Source organism: Eubalaena glacialis, chromosome 12 (genome assembly GCF_028564815.1).
Source record: "Eubalaena glacialis isolate mEubGla1 chromosome 12, mEubGla1.1.hap2.+ XY, whole genome shotgun sequence".
In the NCBI taxonomy this organism is placed as follows: domain Eukaryota; kingdom Metazoa; phylum Chordata; class Mammalia; order Artiodactyla; family Balaenidae; genus Eubalaena; species Eubalaena glacialis.
The window spans coordinates 53,627,911-53,646,281 of NC_083727.1; the positions used below are offsets into that span (position 1 = coordinate 53,627,911).

Here is an 18,371-nt window from a genome sequence, read left to right on the forward strand (position 1 = left end):
TCATCTCCGGGCGCGAGGGTGACTGTACTTGCGGTGGGCTTCCAGAGCTCCGCGGCGCTGTGGGCTGTCTTCGCTGGATACGGGAGGGCGGAAGTGCAGCTGGGTTCGACTCTGACCTCCGCGCAGGTGCCTTCTGCGGCTGCGCGGGCCAGCGGGACTCCAGTCTGGTGCATCTCTGCGGGACAGTGTGTCTGACGCTCTCCGCCGCCGCCCAGCCAGAGCCCCAGACCCGAGCGTCCTCACCGGTGCAGGAAGGCGGAGGAGAAGCCTGAGCTTGTGGTAGGGTATGTGTGTGTCTGTCACCCCAGTGTGAGGAAATGCCCGGAGGAAGAGGGTTGGGGAAGTGCTAGGTAGGTGTGGTAAGAAGGAGGGGCGTGTGCGGCGAGAGGAGCGCTCCCCCGGGTGGTGGTGGCGGGTGAAGGTGGTTCCTCGGAGGGAGGTGGCGTTGGCTAAGAGCCGACCTCGGAGCCCTAGTGCCGGCTGGAGGGTGTAGCCTGCGCGGTCTCTCGGGGAATACGTCCGTTCCTTACTAAGGTGGGAAGCTTGGGTCTCGTCGCAGCCTCTAGAGTTTAGTTCGGGACCTGCATTTTTCGTGGAATAGTTAGTTATTTAGATCATAGTTATTTTACAGGCAGTTCGATTCTATCCGAAATCGGTGGGGTTTCCCCCCAATTTATCTTCTCAGACGCATTCATTGTCTCATTTTAATGATAATATTTAGTGCCAACAAAGCCATTTTCCCTTGGCAGAGCACTTTCACATACTTTATAGTTTGGATTACTTTCAAGTCACACCTGAACTTGGGGAACCTAGGGAAAGTGGATTGGTTCTAGATTTTTCTGAGGGATGGGGAGGCACAGCATGTTTTCAGCAAGAATCAGAACCCAGAGGCTATCAAACAGCACTGAATTTCCAAGGCCTTCCAGAGTTTACTTGATAAATTTCAGTCTTTGGGACTGTGTGTACTTGGATCTGAACGGACTTATTTTGTGATTTCCATAAAGGGAGTTGTTGGTTGAATTTTGAATTTGAAAGTAAAGATGTTGGGCTGAGGGTAGCAGTGGAGGGAAATTTTAGAATTTTATATTGGATTTAAGTAGGTGCTTTGATCCTCAAAGGTATGCTGATTAAAACTGGGGAAAAGTGAACAGAATGGTACTATATGGATAAGAGTTTTTAGAATAATGTACAAGCTTCAAGTGTAGGTTCAGTTTATTAATTTAACAGATACTAAGTGCTAGTTATGTGCCAGGCACTGAACAAAAAGTAAACAAAACAATAAACAGTGAGGAAGACAATAATAATCCCTGCCATAATGAAGTTCACTTTGAGGGTTGAGGGGGGAGACATTAATTTAAAAATTAATTAAAATATGTGTCAGGTAGTGAAAAGTGCTATGGAGAAAAAATAAAGTAATGAAGGGGAATGGGGAGTGCTGGTAGCATGCATGGGAAATTATAGTGGTGGCCTTAGAAAAGATGACATTTGAGCAGAGACCTAATAGTGTTAAAGAAGGGTGCCCGTGGATGTAGTGGAGAGGGCCATCAGAGCAACCACAAAGTCCCTGAGGCAGGAGCACATCAGCGAGTTTGGCTGGAACTGGGGGAGCAAGTTGCGGAGAGAAGCAGATAAGCAGGTCAGAGTGGGGTCAGGTCATATAGGGCCTGCTAACACCTCGTAAGACTTTAGTTTTTACTTTGAATGAGATGGTGGGGTTTTGAGTAAAGGAGTGAACTGATCTGACTTGTGTTTTAAAAGATTTTTTTGATTACTTTGTTGTCTCTCTGCAGCAAGGGCAGAAACGTTGAGACTTCTGTTGGTAGGCCATTTGCATTTATCTGGGTTAAAGGTCAAGGTGACTTGGATCAGTGTGGTAAGGGTGGAGGTGGTGAGAAATGGCCAGATTCTAGATTTATATCTAAGCTAGAGCCATCAAGTGTGAAGAGGGGTCATGGATGACTCCCAGATTTATGGCCTGAGCTGCTAAAGAATGGAGTTACCACTCAGTGATTTGGGGAAGACCGCAGAGTAATAGGGAGAGGAGGGAGGAAGATCTGCAATCATTTTCAGTTTTGCACTTGCTGAATTTTCAAATGAAATGTCAGTATACAGTAGTATATATGAAACTGGAGTTTAGAAGAGAAGTCTAGGCTGAAGATGTAAATGTGGGAATTGTTAATGTGTAAGTGATATTTAAAGCCCTGAGAGATCTCCAGAGGCAGGGTTCAAGGACCGTGGGGCACTTCAGCATTTGGAGATAGGAGCGAGTTATGACCTATCCCCCAGGGTGGAGGTGGGGCTGTTCCTTAAAACCCCTGTTCAGAACTAGTGATCCTCAGTAACCAGATAGAAGGAAATAGAAAGCCAGGTCATTAGCTGAGAGAGAGTGAGGAAGGAGATGTGAAAATTTGAGGAGGGGGAGTTGATTTAGGACAGTGGAAGAATAAATGGACTAGGGAAGTATGAGAATACTGGGCAATACTCAGAGCCCACTTTTGAGGTCAGTGTTCATGAATTTAAAGGGAGACCAGCCAGCATATATATTTTTAGATGTTTACAAATTTACTACTAGTAGTTATTTGATATTTTAAGTAATTTCTGAGTAGTTGGGGATTTTGTCAGCAAAACAGCTTCAGGTAATAGGTTAGCCTTTCTTGGTTTGTAGTGTAAAAGGGACTGTTACTTGTGCATTATATTGGGTTGGCCTAAAAGTTCATTCAGGTTTCTGTAACAGGTTATGGAAAAACCCAAACGAACTTTTTGGCCAACCCAATATTTTTATCATACTCACTGTGCTATTTGCTAAGTGTTGTTGGTTGGGCACCTGCCTCTTTTCCAGGCCATGAATTAGATGCAGAGAATACAGCAGTCAAGAAGTAGTCCCTGCCCTCAGGAAGCTTACTTCTAGTAGACTGCATCATGGGTTGGGATTTCTATTCTTCCAAAACATTGCCTTCAAGTTGGATGCATGGTGTTGATATCGTAGTATATGTATGAGAGGGAAAAATATTTTTCTAAAATAGTGAAATTCGCTGAATATGAAGTGTGATTGTACAGATTTAGGTAAGAGTTTAGGTGGAAAAGTTTCTTAAGTAGCTAGTATAACTTTTGGATTTACACATTTTATTTATTTATATATTTTCCAGTTGTTTAACAAAAATTCCAGAGCCTATTATGTGCTGATTATGCTAACATCCTGGATACAAAGGTATATATGACTCAGTTTCTGCTGTCAAGGAGCTGACAGTTCAGTGTGGGGAGGGGCAAGAGATAAGATACACAGCTGCAATGCATTGTTATACCATATAACAATAAATATATAATAACAGAAGTAATTAGATTATAGTTTGCTTAGTGGAAAGCTTCCCAAGGAGTTAATGTTAAGCTGACTCTTAAAGGAGGATTAAGAGTTGGCCAAGAGAAGGGGCAAAGGGTATTCAAGCAGAGGGGCCATGGAAGCACAGGGAAACCATGTATTAAATACATTTACCATTTTTCCAGTGGTTGGTTACTAGGTGCTAAATACCCAACAACCCTGTGAAATTAGAATTATCTTCAGTTTATAGATATGAGGTTTAGAGATGTCAGGTTTGTTGTCCAAGGACATACAGCTTATATGTGGAAGTCAGGGTTGAAACCTATGTCAGTCTGATTTCAAAACCCCTTAACTACCTTACTGTATAGCCTGCTGTAAGCATTTAAATCTTCTCTGTCCTTGTTCTTTGTCCCTCAGCTGGTCTTTTTACCAACTTCTATTCATTCTTCCTTGGAAAGCCCTCCTGTCTCTCATCGATCAACTGCTACCAGTCTAGGTCAGGCACTCATTATATGCCTTAGTTGCTGAAATTGCTTCCCGGCTAGCCTCTCTCTGGCTCTGGATCCCCTTTTGTGCACTGCTACCAGATAATTGTTTTTATTTCACCATTATAAAACCTTTCTAGGCTTGTTGGATGAAATTGAAAACCCACAATTTTCTGTTTGGTGTACTTCATGATCCAGTTACATTTTATATTTACAAATTTGACATTAAAAGAATAATAATTGGGCTTCCCTGGTGGCGCGGTGGTTGAGAATCTGCCTGCCAATGCAGGGGACACGGGTTCGAGCCCTGGTCTGGGAAGATCCCACATGCCGCGGAGCAACTAAGCCCGTGTGCCACAACTACTGAGCCTGTGCATCTGGAGCCTGTGCTCCGCAACAAGAGAGGCCACGATAGTGAGAGGCCCGCGCACCGTGATGAAGAGTGGCCCCCGCTTGCCGCAACTAGAGAAAGCCCTCGCACAGAAACGAAGACCCAACACAGCCAAAAATAAATAAATAAATTAATTAATTAAAAAAAAAAAGAATAATAATTGCTTTTATTTCTCAACACATGCTGTGTTCATTACCATGTCAAATACTTTATAGATTTTTTTTTTTCTAGAACAACCTGGTGACTTTTACAGGTAAGGAAATTTAGACTTAGTGAAGTAAAGTGACTTACCTAGGATCAAGTATGATAGTAAAACATGTCACAGGTCAGCTCTTTCATTATCTACTACTCCTCCCAACACAAAGTTTCTTAAAAAGTTGGTACACATACTGCTCCTGCCACTTCCTGCCTTTGCTGATGCTATTTTGTCTTGCTTGGAATATTTGTCTTCTTTTTGTCTGTCCATATTCTACCCATTTTTCAAGTTCAATATCTTTTAAGATTCTTCCCTGAACACTATAGGTTCTGTTAATATTTAACTTCTTCCCCTCCTGCATTATGAAAGCTCTCACAAAGTAACATTTAGTTATAACCATGGACATTTTGGAATTGGAAGGGATGTTTGGCAATAAGTATGGTATGATGGAAAAATTATGAGATTGGAAATCCTGCTGTAGTAGAGGAAAAGTAAAGGCACAGTGAGGTAACAGAGGTTCTGCCTGATTCATGCATAGAAGAAAGGCTATTTTGAGCAGAGTCCTGAATGATGTGTAAGTTGGAAGGCGAGGTGGGGAAGGCTACTTTAGGGTAAGGAACCACTGGCATGAGCAAAGCCATGCCAAGGACATGAAGGTGCATGGTATGTTTAGCAGATTTGTAAATAATACCTTCTGGGCAATGCCTGAGGTTTTAAAAAAGTTATCACCACCATCATCATCATCATCTTGTATGCCCTCAGCACCTGCCACAGAGCTGGGCATATCAAATGATCAAATATTTATTGACTCTCTATTGAATGTTATTAGCAATGTTCAATGTATAAATTTTAGTTATTTTCCTTTACTCTCATAATTCCAGTTTACACTAAATAATGCTTTTGATTATTCTAAGTTCTTAAAGTCTTTGACTTTTGAACATTTTTTGAGACATGCTCTGGTTGGTTCTATAAATTATGATAAATACACTTTATAGTACTGTGTTATAGGCATTGTTCTAAGTGTTCTACATGTATTAATTTAATTTTCATATCTATTTTATGTGGTCAGTGCTGTTATTCCCATTTTACAGGTGAGAAAACTGAGACACAGAGAAGTTATAGGTGAAGAGTTCACTTTAGATAAGCGGTAGACTCTTTTGGGGCTTGAGAGAATGATGCAAGTATAGTTTCACTTTGGCTGTGGTTCATTAGTTGTATATGTAATTTTGAAATGGTTACTTCCGTGATCTCTTTAAATAAATAATAGCTCCACATTTAGAATTTGTTGTACTGATTTTTGCATTCATTCTAAAGAATACCCATCACGGAGTTTTTTGAAGTGAATAGTCTTTATGCATTCTTTTTTTCCTATAATCTTCCTTTGTTTTGGAGCAGGTTCATTTATACCTGCAAGGATCTAATACTCTTCGTTTTATTTTCAGTTTGGCTTTGGCTGGAAAAGAATTTAGCCTATATGTACTGCTTTAACCACTGGAAGAATGACAGATGACAAAGATGTGCTTCGAGATGTGTGGTTTGGACGAATTCCAACTTGCTTCACCCTCTATCAGGATGAGATAACTGAACGGGAGGCAGAACCATATTATGTAAGTATGTTGATGGTGGCAAATGGGATACCATAACTTTGTCCGTTTTTGTAAAAAAAAGCTCTAAGAACCTGGAGGCTGATTTTCAACATTTTATATACAATTAATATGTGCTTATTGTGGAAAAAAATTAGGAGACAGATCTATAAAAAGAAGGAAATAAGAATTACCTCTAATCCTACTACTCAGAGGAAAAAAACACTGTTGACATGTTGATGTGGGACCTTCTTGACTTTCTTTTTCTTATGCATATATAGTATATGATAATGAATCATAAGTTATGTGTGGTTTTTTAACAGGAAGCTATTTTGAAAATGCTAGGTTCAGACTTGATTCTTTTGTATGTAGGTGGTTCAAAGCAACTATTTAAATTCTTTTTGCAAGCTGAGTGAACATATGAATGTGTGTGTGACTTCATATGTTCATGAGTTAATATAGATTATATGAAATATATTGTTTAATAACATAAATCGCTGTATATAGGCTTGTATGTTTGAGTTAGTGTATTATCTGTTCTAAAAAAAAAAAAGTATCAATTATCTTCTGATTTTAGTCTGCTTTTTTTTCTTTTCTAATTGCATATATGATCCAAACTTAAGCATCTGTCAGTCAGAGATAATAGTATCTTGCCTTTTTACTGAATAGTCCCTAGTAGGCAGACATTCTCAATTGTTATTTTAGTTTTTTTTTTTTCATCTCAGGTACACATAATATTGTTTACTCAGGAGGATCTGGAGAAGTGGAAATGTATTTGTGGTTCTGGATTATTTCTTGTTTCGCTTTTTAAAAAAGTTAATTAATTAATTTTTGGGGCTGCATTGGGTCTTCGTTGCTGCATGCAGGCTTTCTCTAGTTGCAGCGAGCGGGGGCTACTCTTCATTGTGGCGCACTGGCTTCTCATTGCAGTGGCTTCTCTTGTTGCGGAGCACGGGCTCTAGGCACGAGGGCTTCAATAGTTGTGGCCCGCAAGCTCTAGAGCTCAGGCTCAGTAGTTGTGGCACACGGGCTTAGTTGCTCCGCGGCATGTGGGATCTTCCTGGACCAGGGCTCGAACCCGAGTCACCTGCATTGGCAGGCGGATCTTAACCACTGCGCCACCAGGGAAGTCTTCTTGTTTCACTTCAGTAAAGCTTGCACTTGGCTTTCTTCCTCTCTGTTGGAGAAGCAGCACTATTCCACAGCCTTCTCCAGCTGTGGGAAGTCAGACTGCTGGAAGAAGCTCCTTCAGGGGCCCATTCACTAAATTTTTGGGTAGAGGAACTTGCATTTTTCTCTGCACATTCTCGAATCTGGCATAGGTCATGCAAATGGTAGATACTCAGTGCATGAAAGCCTCTCCACACCCATGTTAGGGGTTTGTTTTAAATTCTCTGGGTTTTCTTATTGAATGATAATTTCAGAGAAATTGGGCAGTCTTTTGTACTAGTATTTAGGTAGTTGTAGCTGATTATATTTATAAATTTGAGTCATTTTAACTTTGGAAACCTCAACAATTTTCTGCCTTTAGAAAAACTTCCACAGTTAAAAATGAAGTGTGATCATAGCTTATTTTTAGAGACATTTCATTTGTTAGATGTATTTTTCCTCTTCTCCCCCTGTAGCATGGGTTAGGATATCATTTATGTTTGTTTCCAAACTAGCTTTTGCTATTTTAATGAAAACTTTTAACTTTGGGTAGCTTTCTAATAGTATCTAAACAAAAGAGTATATGTGTTCAGTTGGTCAAAGTGGCAAAAACTAAGAAATATATAATTTAAGACTGTTTACTTTTAAATCAGAATATGATGTTTGACACACTTTCTGCAGTTAAAAAAAAAATCCAAGTAAAGAATATAGTATTTTTCCTTCCTTATATATGAATCTGTTTAAATATGAAAAGACCGTTGTGAGAACTAGAGGGTAAGTTGTTTTCTGTCTGTTTGTAATCGAATTAAAAATGGCAAAGAGTAATGGGGGATAACTGTTGGAGGAAGAGGACTGTTTTGTCTAATAGTAATTGATTTTTTTCTTGAATTCTTCCTAATTCTTCACCCAAAAGAAACTCTTACATAGTCATTGTGATTATGTTTTTGCAGAATATTGGGTGATAGGCATATAATAAATATTAAACAAAGAACTGGATTTTAAAACCATGCAGCATAATCCAGATTTTGTTCTTTAAATACATACATACTTAATAAACACATACGTACTTAAGTATAAGAAAGACAATATACAAAACCACTAGCAGTGGTTACCCTTAGAATTATTATAGGTGAGCATTTTAGTGCCAATATGATTTTAGTTCACCTGTCTCTTGGTTGTAAATTAAACTTGAATGTATTTTTTAATTGCTTTGATAACGCAACGTTATCAAACGTTATGATAACGTTTTAAAGATTCCGGATGAAATGAGATGAAAATACCATAGCCTGAGAGCCAGTAGACCTCTTTCCCAGACATTCTCAAAGCTCAGATGAGATAACATAACAGGTTGTCACCAAGGATTGAAGAGTCCATTCGTGTTCACGTGGAGGTGCAGGAAGGATGGGTGAAAGGGAATGTAGTTTATTTTTATTAATGTTTATAGCTTATTTCTTAGAAACTAGATTTAAAAATATCCACTCATACCAAATTTATAAATTATTATTCAAAGAGTCTTATGGAATTTCCTGTTTCCATTGGAAAAGCATGTTAATGTTAGACATATTCCTGTCTATTTGTTGGCGCCGTATAAATCTTTCAGCCATCATCCTGTATGTATATCATTGAGAATTATATCTTATTTTACAGGGAGTATTAGGAAGGAAATTTGTTAGAAAATAGGCAACTTTTCAGTTTTTGTTGTTTCTGTTATATTCATTTGAACTGTTGCTTTTCATTTAGATTATCCAGTATGAAACATACATACTAAATTGCATTCATATTTTGTGACTTGTTACCAGAGGAAATCATACAGATACATGGTCATCGATTTGAGTGGACCCTAAACATTTCCCAGCATTCTTTTTATGTTTCCTTAGTTAGCTGTCTCTGTTCTTCTCCGCTAGGACTATTTCTCTGAGTCCTGACCTCATCTTTCTTGACAGGTGACCTCACTTTCTACTTCACAAAGGAAATAGAAACCATACAATAGGACCTTCCTTAACTTTCTGCCACCAAGTCTGTAAAACATATCTGCACTCAACATATTTTTACTTCTCCTCTCTCCTGTTTTAATGGAAGAGGTGTCCTTTCTTCCTAGACAAGGCCCAGCCTTCCATCTGTGTTCTGGATCCCATCTCCTGCTTCTGTATTTACTTTACTTTCAAACTTTTCTATCTACTGACTTCTTCTTTGCAGCATTTATATTGTCTCAAATCCTTTCTATCCTAAAACAACCCTCTGTTGACCCCATCCTCCTTTCAACTACTTGCTTTTCCTTCACAGCCAGACTTATTAAAAAGATTGTCTGTACTCATTGTTTCCTTCCCATCTCCCACCACTTACTTCACTGTAATCATATTTCACCCTACTCCGACAGAACTGTTCTTGTCACTGTCACTAATGACTTTTTTTTTTTTTTTTACCAGACCTAGAGTATGTTTTTGAAGTTTCATTTGCTTGATCTCTCAGCACTATTTGATGTCATTGGCTGTTTTCTCCATTGCTCTGCAGTGCCTCATTCCTGGTTTTGCTTCAGTGGTCCCCTTTGCCAGGGGACCTCTTTTGCTTGTTGCTCAGTGTTGGCATTCGTTGGGGCTTTGCCTTTTTTTTTCTTTTTCCACTTTACTGTTTTTTCCCCCCTAGAGCTTTCACTCCATTTTTATGTCTTTGTTGAGCATTTTTATCTTGACAGCTCCCCAGGATTTTTCTCCTGAGCTCCAGACCTATATGTCTTTCTGCTGGAGAGCCTCACTTAGATGTCTTGAAGGAACTCAAACAGTGTTTGAAACTGGACTCATCTCTTTACTCTGGAAAACCTGATTATCTGCCATCTTCCTTTCCTGTTTTATCATCCAGCTAATTAATTACTCTTACAGTAATTAACATGGGACTCATCCTTTGATACTTCCTTCTCCCATATCCCTGACATTCATTCATAACTTAGTTCATCTGATTTTACATCTCAGATATTTCACACTTTTCTGATTCCTTTCATACCCACTGATACAGCCTAGTTCAGGCCACCATTTAAAAACTAGTGTATTGGGACTTCCCTGGTGGCGCAGTGGTTAAGAATCCACCTACCAATGCAGGGGACACGGGTTCGAGCCCTGGTCTGCGAAGATCGCACATGCTGCAGAGCAACTAAGCCCGTGGGCCACAACTACTGAGCCTGCGCCCTGGAGCCCGCGAGCCACAACTACTGAGCCCGCATGCCACAACTACTGAAGCCCGCTTGCCTAGAGCCCGTGCTCCACAATGAGGGAAGCCACTGCAATGAGAAACTCGCGCACCGCAACAAAGAGTAGCCCCCTCTCGCCCCTGTGCGTAGCAACGAAGACCCAACGCAGCCAAATAAATAAATAAATGTATAAAACAACAACAACAACAAAAAACTAGTGTATTGTATAATATTAACTAATTTCCCTGGTTTCAGTCTTGCCCTCTTTCCATTTTCCAGTCTGCAGTTGGAGTCATCTTTTCAAAACACGTATCTGACATTGTCACCTGCCAGCTAGAAACCTTTAGTGGCTTTTCATTGTCTTTAGGATCCTTAATATAGTTTACAGGGTTCTTCATGATCTGGTCCCTTGCTTCTTCAGTACTATTCTGTCCTGAACCTCTACAGTCCTGTCATATTCAACTTCTTATAATTCCTCATGTGCCAGTTTTTGTCCTTTTGTATTCACGCCATGCCTTCTTGCAGTTCCCTCTGCTGGAATGAGCAGCAGTATCTCCCACCCCTACTCACACCCAGACATCCACACCAACGCATGTTTGGTTCATTCCTGTTTCCCTTTTGACCCTTGCCTTAAAATTGACCTCCTGTCAAGGCTTCCCTGAGCTCCTAGGTTGGGTTAAATTTCTTTGCTACTTGCTCCTATAACGTTCTTTACTTCCTCTTTGCATTCATCATATTTGTAATTTTGTTTTTACTGTCTGCCTCTCAAGCCTGTAAGCTCCATGAGAGGAAGAATTCTTTCTGTCTCATTCAGTGCTCTATCCTCATCACCTAGTGTGATGCCTCACACATTGAAATGGGACAGAATTCTAGTGTATTTTAATTCTGTTTTTGTTCTAGATAAGCGAATCTCTAATTTTATAATTGAAAATTGTTGGACAAAATAGGATTTGGTGTAAACAAATAATATTACGGGCACTTTTTTCTGAAACATAAGTAATCTATGCAACTATGTAAAACATGTATTACTTATTAGCTGTACAGAAAAAAAAATGAATCACTTGTGTCATACTGAGTACTTGACAGTGCTGAATGAGGAATAAGGGAATGATGGAGTCCTCGTAGTGGACAGTGTCCCCGGGGGGGTTAATCCTTTTTGTATTAAAAGAACTTAAAGAACCTTGAAGACATTAATCAAAGTGAAATAAGCCAGACACAAAAGGACAAATATTTTATGATTCCATTTAGATGAGGTACCTAGAATGGTCTAATTCAAAGAGACAGAAAGTAAAAAAGTGATTACAAAGGGCTGGGGGGAAGAGGAGAATGGGGGAATTTCTGTTTAATAGGTACAGCGTTTGAGTTTGGGATGATGAAAAGTTCCGGAGATGGATAATGGTGATAGTTGCACAGCAGTGTGAATGTATTTAATGCCACTGAACTATATACACTTAAAATGGTTAACCTGGTAAATTTTACACTAGGTATATTTTACCACGATTTTTAAAAATGAACTTGAAGTAAACCAATTTGATACACCAAAGAAAAACCTTATATGATACAATCTGGATGTAGAAGGCAGGGTGATGTCTTTTTGCTGTTATTTTCTTTCCCTTTTTACCTATTTAAATATTTGCTAGATTAAGTATCTATACCTACTCTAGTTATTTCTTAGTGCTACTATGTATAGATATTTATGTTAGTTACATATTACTCCCACAGGCTAATTTAGGACAGAAGATTCCAGCTACATTTTAGTGTACCTTCTGTCTGAAGAATGAGCATTCTTTTACAATTTATCACTTTTGACCTTTTGTCCCACTTAACCTTTTGCATCTCTAATTCATTCAGCAAATATTTATTGTATGCCTGCTATGAAGCAGGCACTATTTTGGGCATTGGGAATGTTAGTTAGCAGTGAACAAAACAGATGAAAACCCCTGTCTTAATGGAGCTTACATTCTAATGTTCCTCATTCCTTATTGTAAATAAGTTTTTGTTTCATGAAAATCATTTGTGAATTTTTCAGCAGATTTGGTTGAACCCTAAGCATGTAGTACAGCTCTTTCCAAAATCAGGAGCTGATACCCATACTCATTTAGTCCTGATATATCTTCTTTCTTATGATCTCCATAGGGTAATATCATTCTCTACAGAATAGATAGCTATGTAATGCCCAACAGACATTTTAAATTAAAGTCCTTGACTTACTAACATAGAACTATTGAACTAATAGACCATACTTATTTATTTTTTAAAAATGGCTAATTTACCATGCTATTTTAATTTCTTAGAGACTGCCCATGATACTTCTGTACTTGATTCTGTCATTTCTGACTCTAATGAATCATTTCTTTGCCATTTATTTAATAGAATATGGTTTTGGCAAGTTATTTAAGCTGTATGTAAAATAGAGGTGATAATAAGTCTTCCTGTAAAACAGCTAGTGCTTTTCCTTATACATAGTAAGTATTAGTTTCCTTTTTTTTTCTTCCCTAATCACATTCTAGTTGTTTCTTTATAAAAGAGGAACTTAGGTTCTGTTGAATCCACACAGCTATCCAACACCTTGTTCCTAGTATTAGTACCTTTTATTCCATACTGGAGCATGCCAACTACCGCCCATATCCCTGTACCCTGTAGCTCCTAGGACTACTGTCATGTTCCCTTACCTAACTGGGGCCTGTTACCTTGATCTTCAGTGATTAAGTATCAGAGTCCCTTTAATCAGAATATTTCTCTTTGTATATATTCCCCAGCCCGCTACATAATTCTACTTGATTTACTGATCAAAAGACATAACCTTGAATAAGCAGCATGAAAAGTGATGCAGAGTTACACTCACAGAAGCAGCTGAAAGAGAGTAACAAAACAGTTTTACCAGCAAAAGAAGACAGAAGCTTAGGAAAACAAGAAATGGCTACAGAGTCTGCTGCAAAGGAGGAAAATACATGTATTTTTGCCAGTTTCCTCCTTTTATCTACTCGTAGGTTCTTTAAATAAATTCTTGCTCTCTTATGTTTTCTTTCTGGGTACCTTTCCTAGGGGAAAAACGCTGACAGCCTTCATACTATTCCAGTTGAGGCTTTACCAACCTTAATGTTCCTTTCCAGACTTTTCTCTCTCCAGAGTCCAAGTAGGTCCAGCCTCCATAAGGACAGATTGAGGGAGTTGATTGACAGTGGCAGGATCGTCAGTCCACCAGCATTATACTCTAAGCTTGTACTTTATTGCATTTAAATATTTAAATGTGTAGCTCAAAAGTCAGTCATCTAACTTACCTCTCTCCTTGAGATTTCTTCATTAGTAATCACAAAAATCTTTTCTGACTTCCAGACCTCCCCCACTTTTCCATTCCTTCTTTCTCATCTCATGTAATATTTCCTTAACAGATTTCCTATCTAGAATCTTACCTTATTGCAATTTTTATATACAATGGCTAGAATATTCCTCAAGTACTGTTTTCATCATGCCATTAATGGTATCATAGTGGGCTTCACTGTTTATCAAATGAAAATTTCTATTTGACCTTCAAAGGTCTTTCTATTGCTGCCATGAAGTATTTTTGTAAGTACTTTTTATGAGTTTTTTTTGTTTTGTTTTGTTTTTAGCCTCATAAAAAAGGATAGATTATGTCCTTGTCTTGGTGTTCTTCACTGCAACTAAGCCAGTACACAGTAGCTTATCAAAATGTGATGGACCAATTGAGAAGTCCTGATTGATAAGTCAAGGTGTACATTAGACTGAGTTTATTATCTTCTCAGAAGTTGAATTAACTCAGGTGAATCATATTAATTTTTAAGTTAAATTTGATAGAACTAATAAGTATCCTAAATAGTATGACATATGATTGCATTGTATTTTTATTTGGAAAAAAGTATTACAGAAAGATTGCACATAAACTTGTGTTATTTATTATTCTAGGTATTTATCTTATAAGCTGTACATAAGTAATGACCTCATAAGAAATTTTAAAACATCTTAGCCTTTAGCCTTTGATTTTCTATAAAAAGCAGTTGACTTTGTGTGGAATATTCAAAATAATGCAAAGAAAATGGTTGTTTTTCAGAATATTCAAAATATATTAAAAAACCTATTTAGTATATTTCTTTTTGAAAAAATAGTAAATAAATATGGTTTACAAATTTTCATTTCAGTTGCTTTTGCCAAGAGTAAGTTATTTGACGTTGGTAACTGACAAAGTGAAAAAGCACTTTCAGAAGGTTATGAGACAAGAAGACATTAGTGAGATATGGTTTGAATATGAAGGCACACCACTGAAATGGTGAGTGAATTTTTCTGCATTATTAAGCGTTGAGTATATACTAGCTTTAAGAAGGTATAGTGCCTTGAAGCAGTTTTTTAAAAGTTCTATACAAGAAATCACTAGTCTAGCTCTATAATACAGTGAATTTTAAACCAATGCTGGAATATTTTATTGGCAATATTTCTGTCTTCTATTTGGATGCATGGGAGACTGGACAGATTTGTATATTTTCATCAATAGATTTTTTTATATGGCATAATAATAGTATATTTGGTTATGGAGTTTTTGGTTTTTTTAATTTTTTTTTAAACATATATTTAAAACTCCCTTATGAATAAGTCACTCTGTGACACTATTCAGTTTTGTTTCTATCTCTAAAATCTTTATAAACAGAACTTTATATACGCATGATTACCTAAAGGGGCATCTTTCAAACTGATTGTCACATATAGTTGACCACTGTGCTATAAGCACATGTTGTTTAGCCTTGGTTTAGTATTTAAATTATATTGATTTCCTTTTTGTGTGAAAAATAATTTTGGTAGTATATTGGAATACCATTTTTTCAGAAACATTTAAAATAAATATCCTTTTTCAGACACATAAATCTGGGCTTATCCATGTATAGATGATGTAATTTTGTACTTCCTCTGTTACTGGGAGCTTTGGTCATTGTGCTTCCAAAAATATTTAATGAAATTGAAGAAATTACAGGGAGAAGAATGTTAAAAAGTGACTCAAGATATGCTGAGATATAGGTGTTGAAATGCTGCCATATAGATAGTAGTTGAATGAGAAAGATACAGGCTGAGTCAAGCTTTAAGTGAAATATGGAAAATATAAATAGTTTAATAATGGACTTGCTCTTTGAATCTGGGAATAATAAAAATGAAGAGTTTTAAAAGAGACTTAAAGCAAATAAAAGGAAGCTAGTAGGTGTGTAATAAGTGCAGCTGACTTGAATCCAAGGATTACTTAGAAACAAGGAGTGAACTTTTAGGACTCACCTTGTGCTGATGAATTTCCAAGAGTGGGTAGATTTTCTTAATGATTTAGAAACATGCAAGGTGATATCTTGTATTGAGTTATGGGTCACATCACTAACCTTTTTTTTTCTTTTCTTTTTTTTGTATAACATTCATTTTTTAGTCAAAACGGAATACTGAGCTTCATAATCACATTATCAGACTCATTATGACTCTTGAATAGTTCTAGACCTCTGGCAGCATAGATAAGTCAGTGTTTTCTGTTTCTTTTTATTTCTCAGAAGAATTGGAGGTTTTGGAATGGGAAGGTGGCTTAAAAGAAGTATAAGAGGAGCAAGGATCAGGAGAGTAGAGGGAGAGGAAGGAGGGGGAAAGATTGTGGGTGAGTAGCAATAGGATATCTCTGTGCTCTTGACAGTTCTATCTGTATTATAGATGGATGTTGAAATTGTATTGTTTTATGTGTATTAGTTATAGATTCCCTTAAGAACTCATGAGATTGACAGTGGGCTTTTCAGTTTTATCATTGTAAAGCATGGGTTCTCAACAATGGCCCTACTGACATTTTGGACCCAGATAATTCTTTGCTGTGGGAGGGCTATTCTGTATGTTGTAGTGTTTTTAGCAGCAGCCCTGGTCTCTACCCACTATTGCCAGTTGCACGCCCTTCAGTTGTGATAGTAAAAATGTTGCTAAATGTCCTGGGGTAGGGGGTGCAAAACCACCCCCACTTGAGAAACTCTGGAAAAGATGGGAAACCTCAATTTAGCTTTTATAGGAAATGATTATTAAGTCATCATCTTTCAGCTGCCGTTTTAATTTATCTTGTGTGGTGATTATTTTTGTATTTGCTATGATTTGTCTTCTATAGGTTTGTATTCTATATATGATATCAGTAAACAACATTTGGACCCATTCCTCCCTGTTATGACAGAATGATGATTTTGGCTTCAAGATGCATTTTCCTACTTTGTCATTATTCATCCCTTCTGAAAGTCTTTTATTAAAGAGTGAAATTATTTTTCCTTTTAGAGAGCTTATGTGAAAGCAACTGTGTTCACATATCTTCATTTTAGTTTTTGGGGTGTTACCTTTTTATGCATGATACCACTTTCATAGCTGTGTCTTGCTGTACACTCATTGTATTTAATGGCTTTTGATACAACTTTTCCTTTAGTGTTGTTAGGTATTCCATATATTTGAGGAATGAATAACTTACCGAGGCATGAATAAAATTTAGGACCTCTGGGCTAAGTTCTGATCTTTTCTCTCTTTGCTCCCAACAATAGCAATTTTCTCTTGTGTGGTAAGTTATCCTCCTGGAAATAAGCTGTCAGTATCTCCCTGGCATTTAAGCAGTGGGCTTCATAGGATAGGATAATCATTGTAGGGAAGCAGCTACCACTGAAGCTTTGTAGGACTTGGACTTTTGAGACCATAAATGTGTCTTAAACGTAGAGGAGCATTTATTTCAGTAGGATGATAATGTCTGCCTTATACTTGATTCTTTGGAGTTTTAAGTAAATTCAAGTGAGAAAGGAAATCAAACACCAGTTTAGACAATTCATAAAAGAAGGAAGAAAGCATAAATTGATATTCCTTTTCTCTCTGTAACCCTTTCTCCTATTCATATTAATTATTATTACAAATATTTAATCATCTATGTGAGATGGTTGAGCAGGTGCTCTGTACCTTAAGCAGTAGCTCGTAAGAGGTGCTATGTAAATGTTTCTTGAATGAAAAAATGAATCTAAATAAGTCTCTTCTTTTTATTGAGAAAATTGAGGCTCAAATAAATAACTTACTCAAATGAGCAAGTAGGACCATATTTTGAGGGCTCTTTCTACCATACATGCTGATATTCTGTTTCTTAGTTGTTGTTTTCTCTAATTCTGTATGTTCTAATGACTTATGTTAATTTGTCCATATTAGAATAGAAAAGTATTTAAGAACAGTGGTATGCACATAATGAATACTTAATATGTTGTTGATTTGTAGAGAGATGCCAAGGAGGCCTTATCTGATTAGTGCTTTTAAAAATTATATGGGAAATGGAAAGTGCTGATCTTAACTCAAATTAAGGATCTCTTTCTAAAGAGTGATTTGAGTTGATTAGTCAGCAGAGGGTGCTCTAACATTGCATTTTAAGGGATAAAGTTTCCTGTTACCGTAACTCAAGTGTTCAAAATTTGTATTTGTTACTTTTATATTAGGCTTATCTTAAGAGAAAAGTTCTTGGTTCTTCTAAAGAATACTTTGTTAGTTACCCTAATGCTAGTTAGATCTTAGGCCTCCAGGTACAAAATTTAGAAAAAGGTTCTTTGTCAACTGTAAAACAAGTGTCTGTACAGGGATATTATTATTTTGTGTAAATTGACTTATTTTCAGGACTGATTGTTGAAAATAAATTGTTGAAACTACCTTTTGAATTAAAAAAAAAAAGGCAGCAAATACTGATGTTGATCTTAAATATAGGCATAATAGAGTGACCCAGAATTTAATACTGTACCTATGTGATTTCAAAAGTAAATTTTAACAAAGTAATTTTAACATCTTAATTGTAAATATTGTGCAGGCTCTTCTCTTATGTCCAGTCATTTTTCTAAGGTTGTGCATTTTTAGAATTTTATAAATTATTCTGTAAACTAGATTTTTTGAAATGTGGTTTACTTAGCATTTTATACATGTAATATCCCTTTAGTTGGTTATTTCTGTACTTTTTCATCCATAAGAATAGGCTTAGAAAGCTGAGAAAACACAGCACTGGCCTGTAATTGTCTGTGTTTGTACTATAGACAGAGTAACGCAAAGTAGATT

General features: G+C 37.2%; 1 protein-coding gene across 4 annotated transcripts in view; it reads left to right on the forward strand.

Moving 5' to 3' along the window:
- ATG5 (autophagy related 5) overlaps window positions 1-18,371 on the forward strand; it is a 116,620-nt gene continuing 98,249 nt past the window's right edge. For 2 of the 4 annotated variants that reach the window (XM_061206855.1, XM_061206859.1), the window contains exons 1-3: window positions 1-279; window positions 5,831-5,995; window positions 14,459-14,586. In XM_061206855.1, coding sequence (XP_061062838.1) covers window positions 5,888-5,995; window positions 14,459-14,586 — 236 coding nt within the window. In that variant the 5' untranslated portion in view covers window positions 1-279; window positions 5,831-5,887. Of the gene's footprint in view, window positions 285-5,830; window positions 5,996-14,458; window positions 14,587-18,371 lie in introns of those variants that run through there. The other 2 variants (XM_061206856.1, XM_061206858.1) reach the window with 2 other exon arrangements.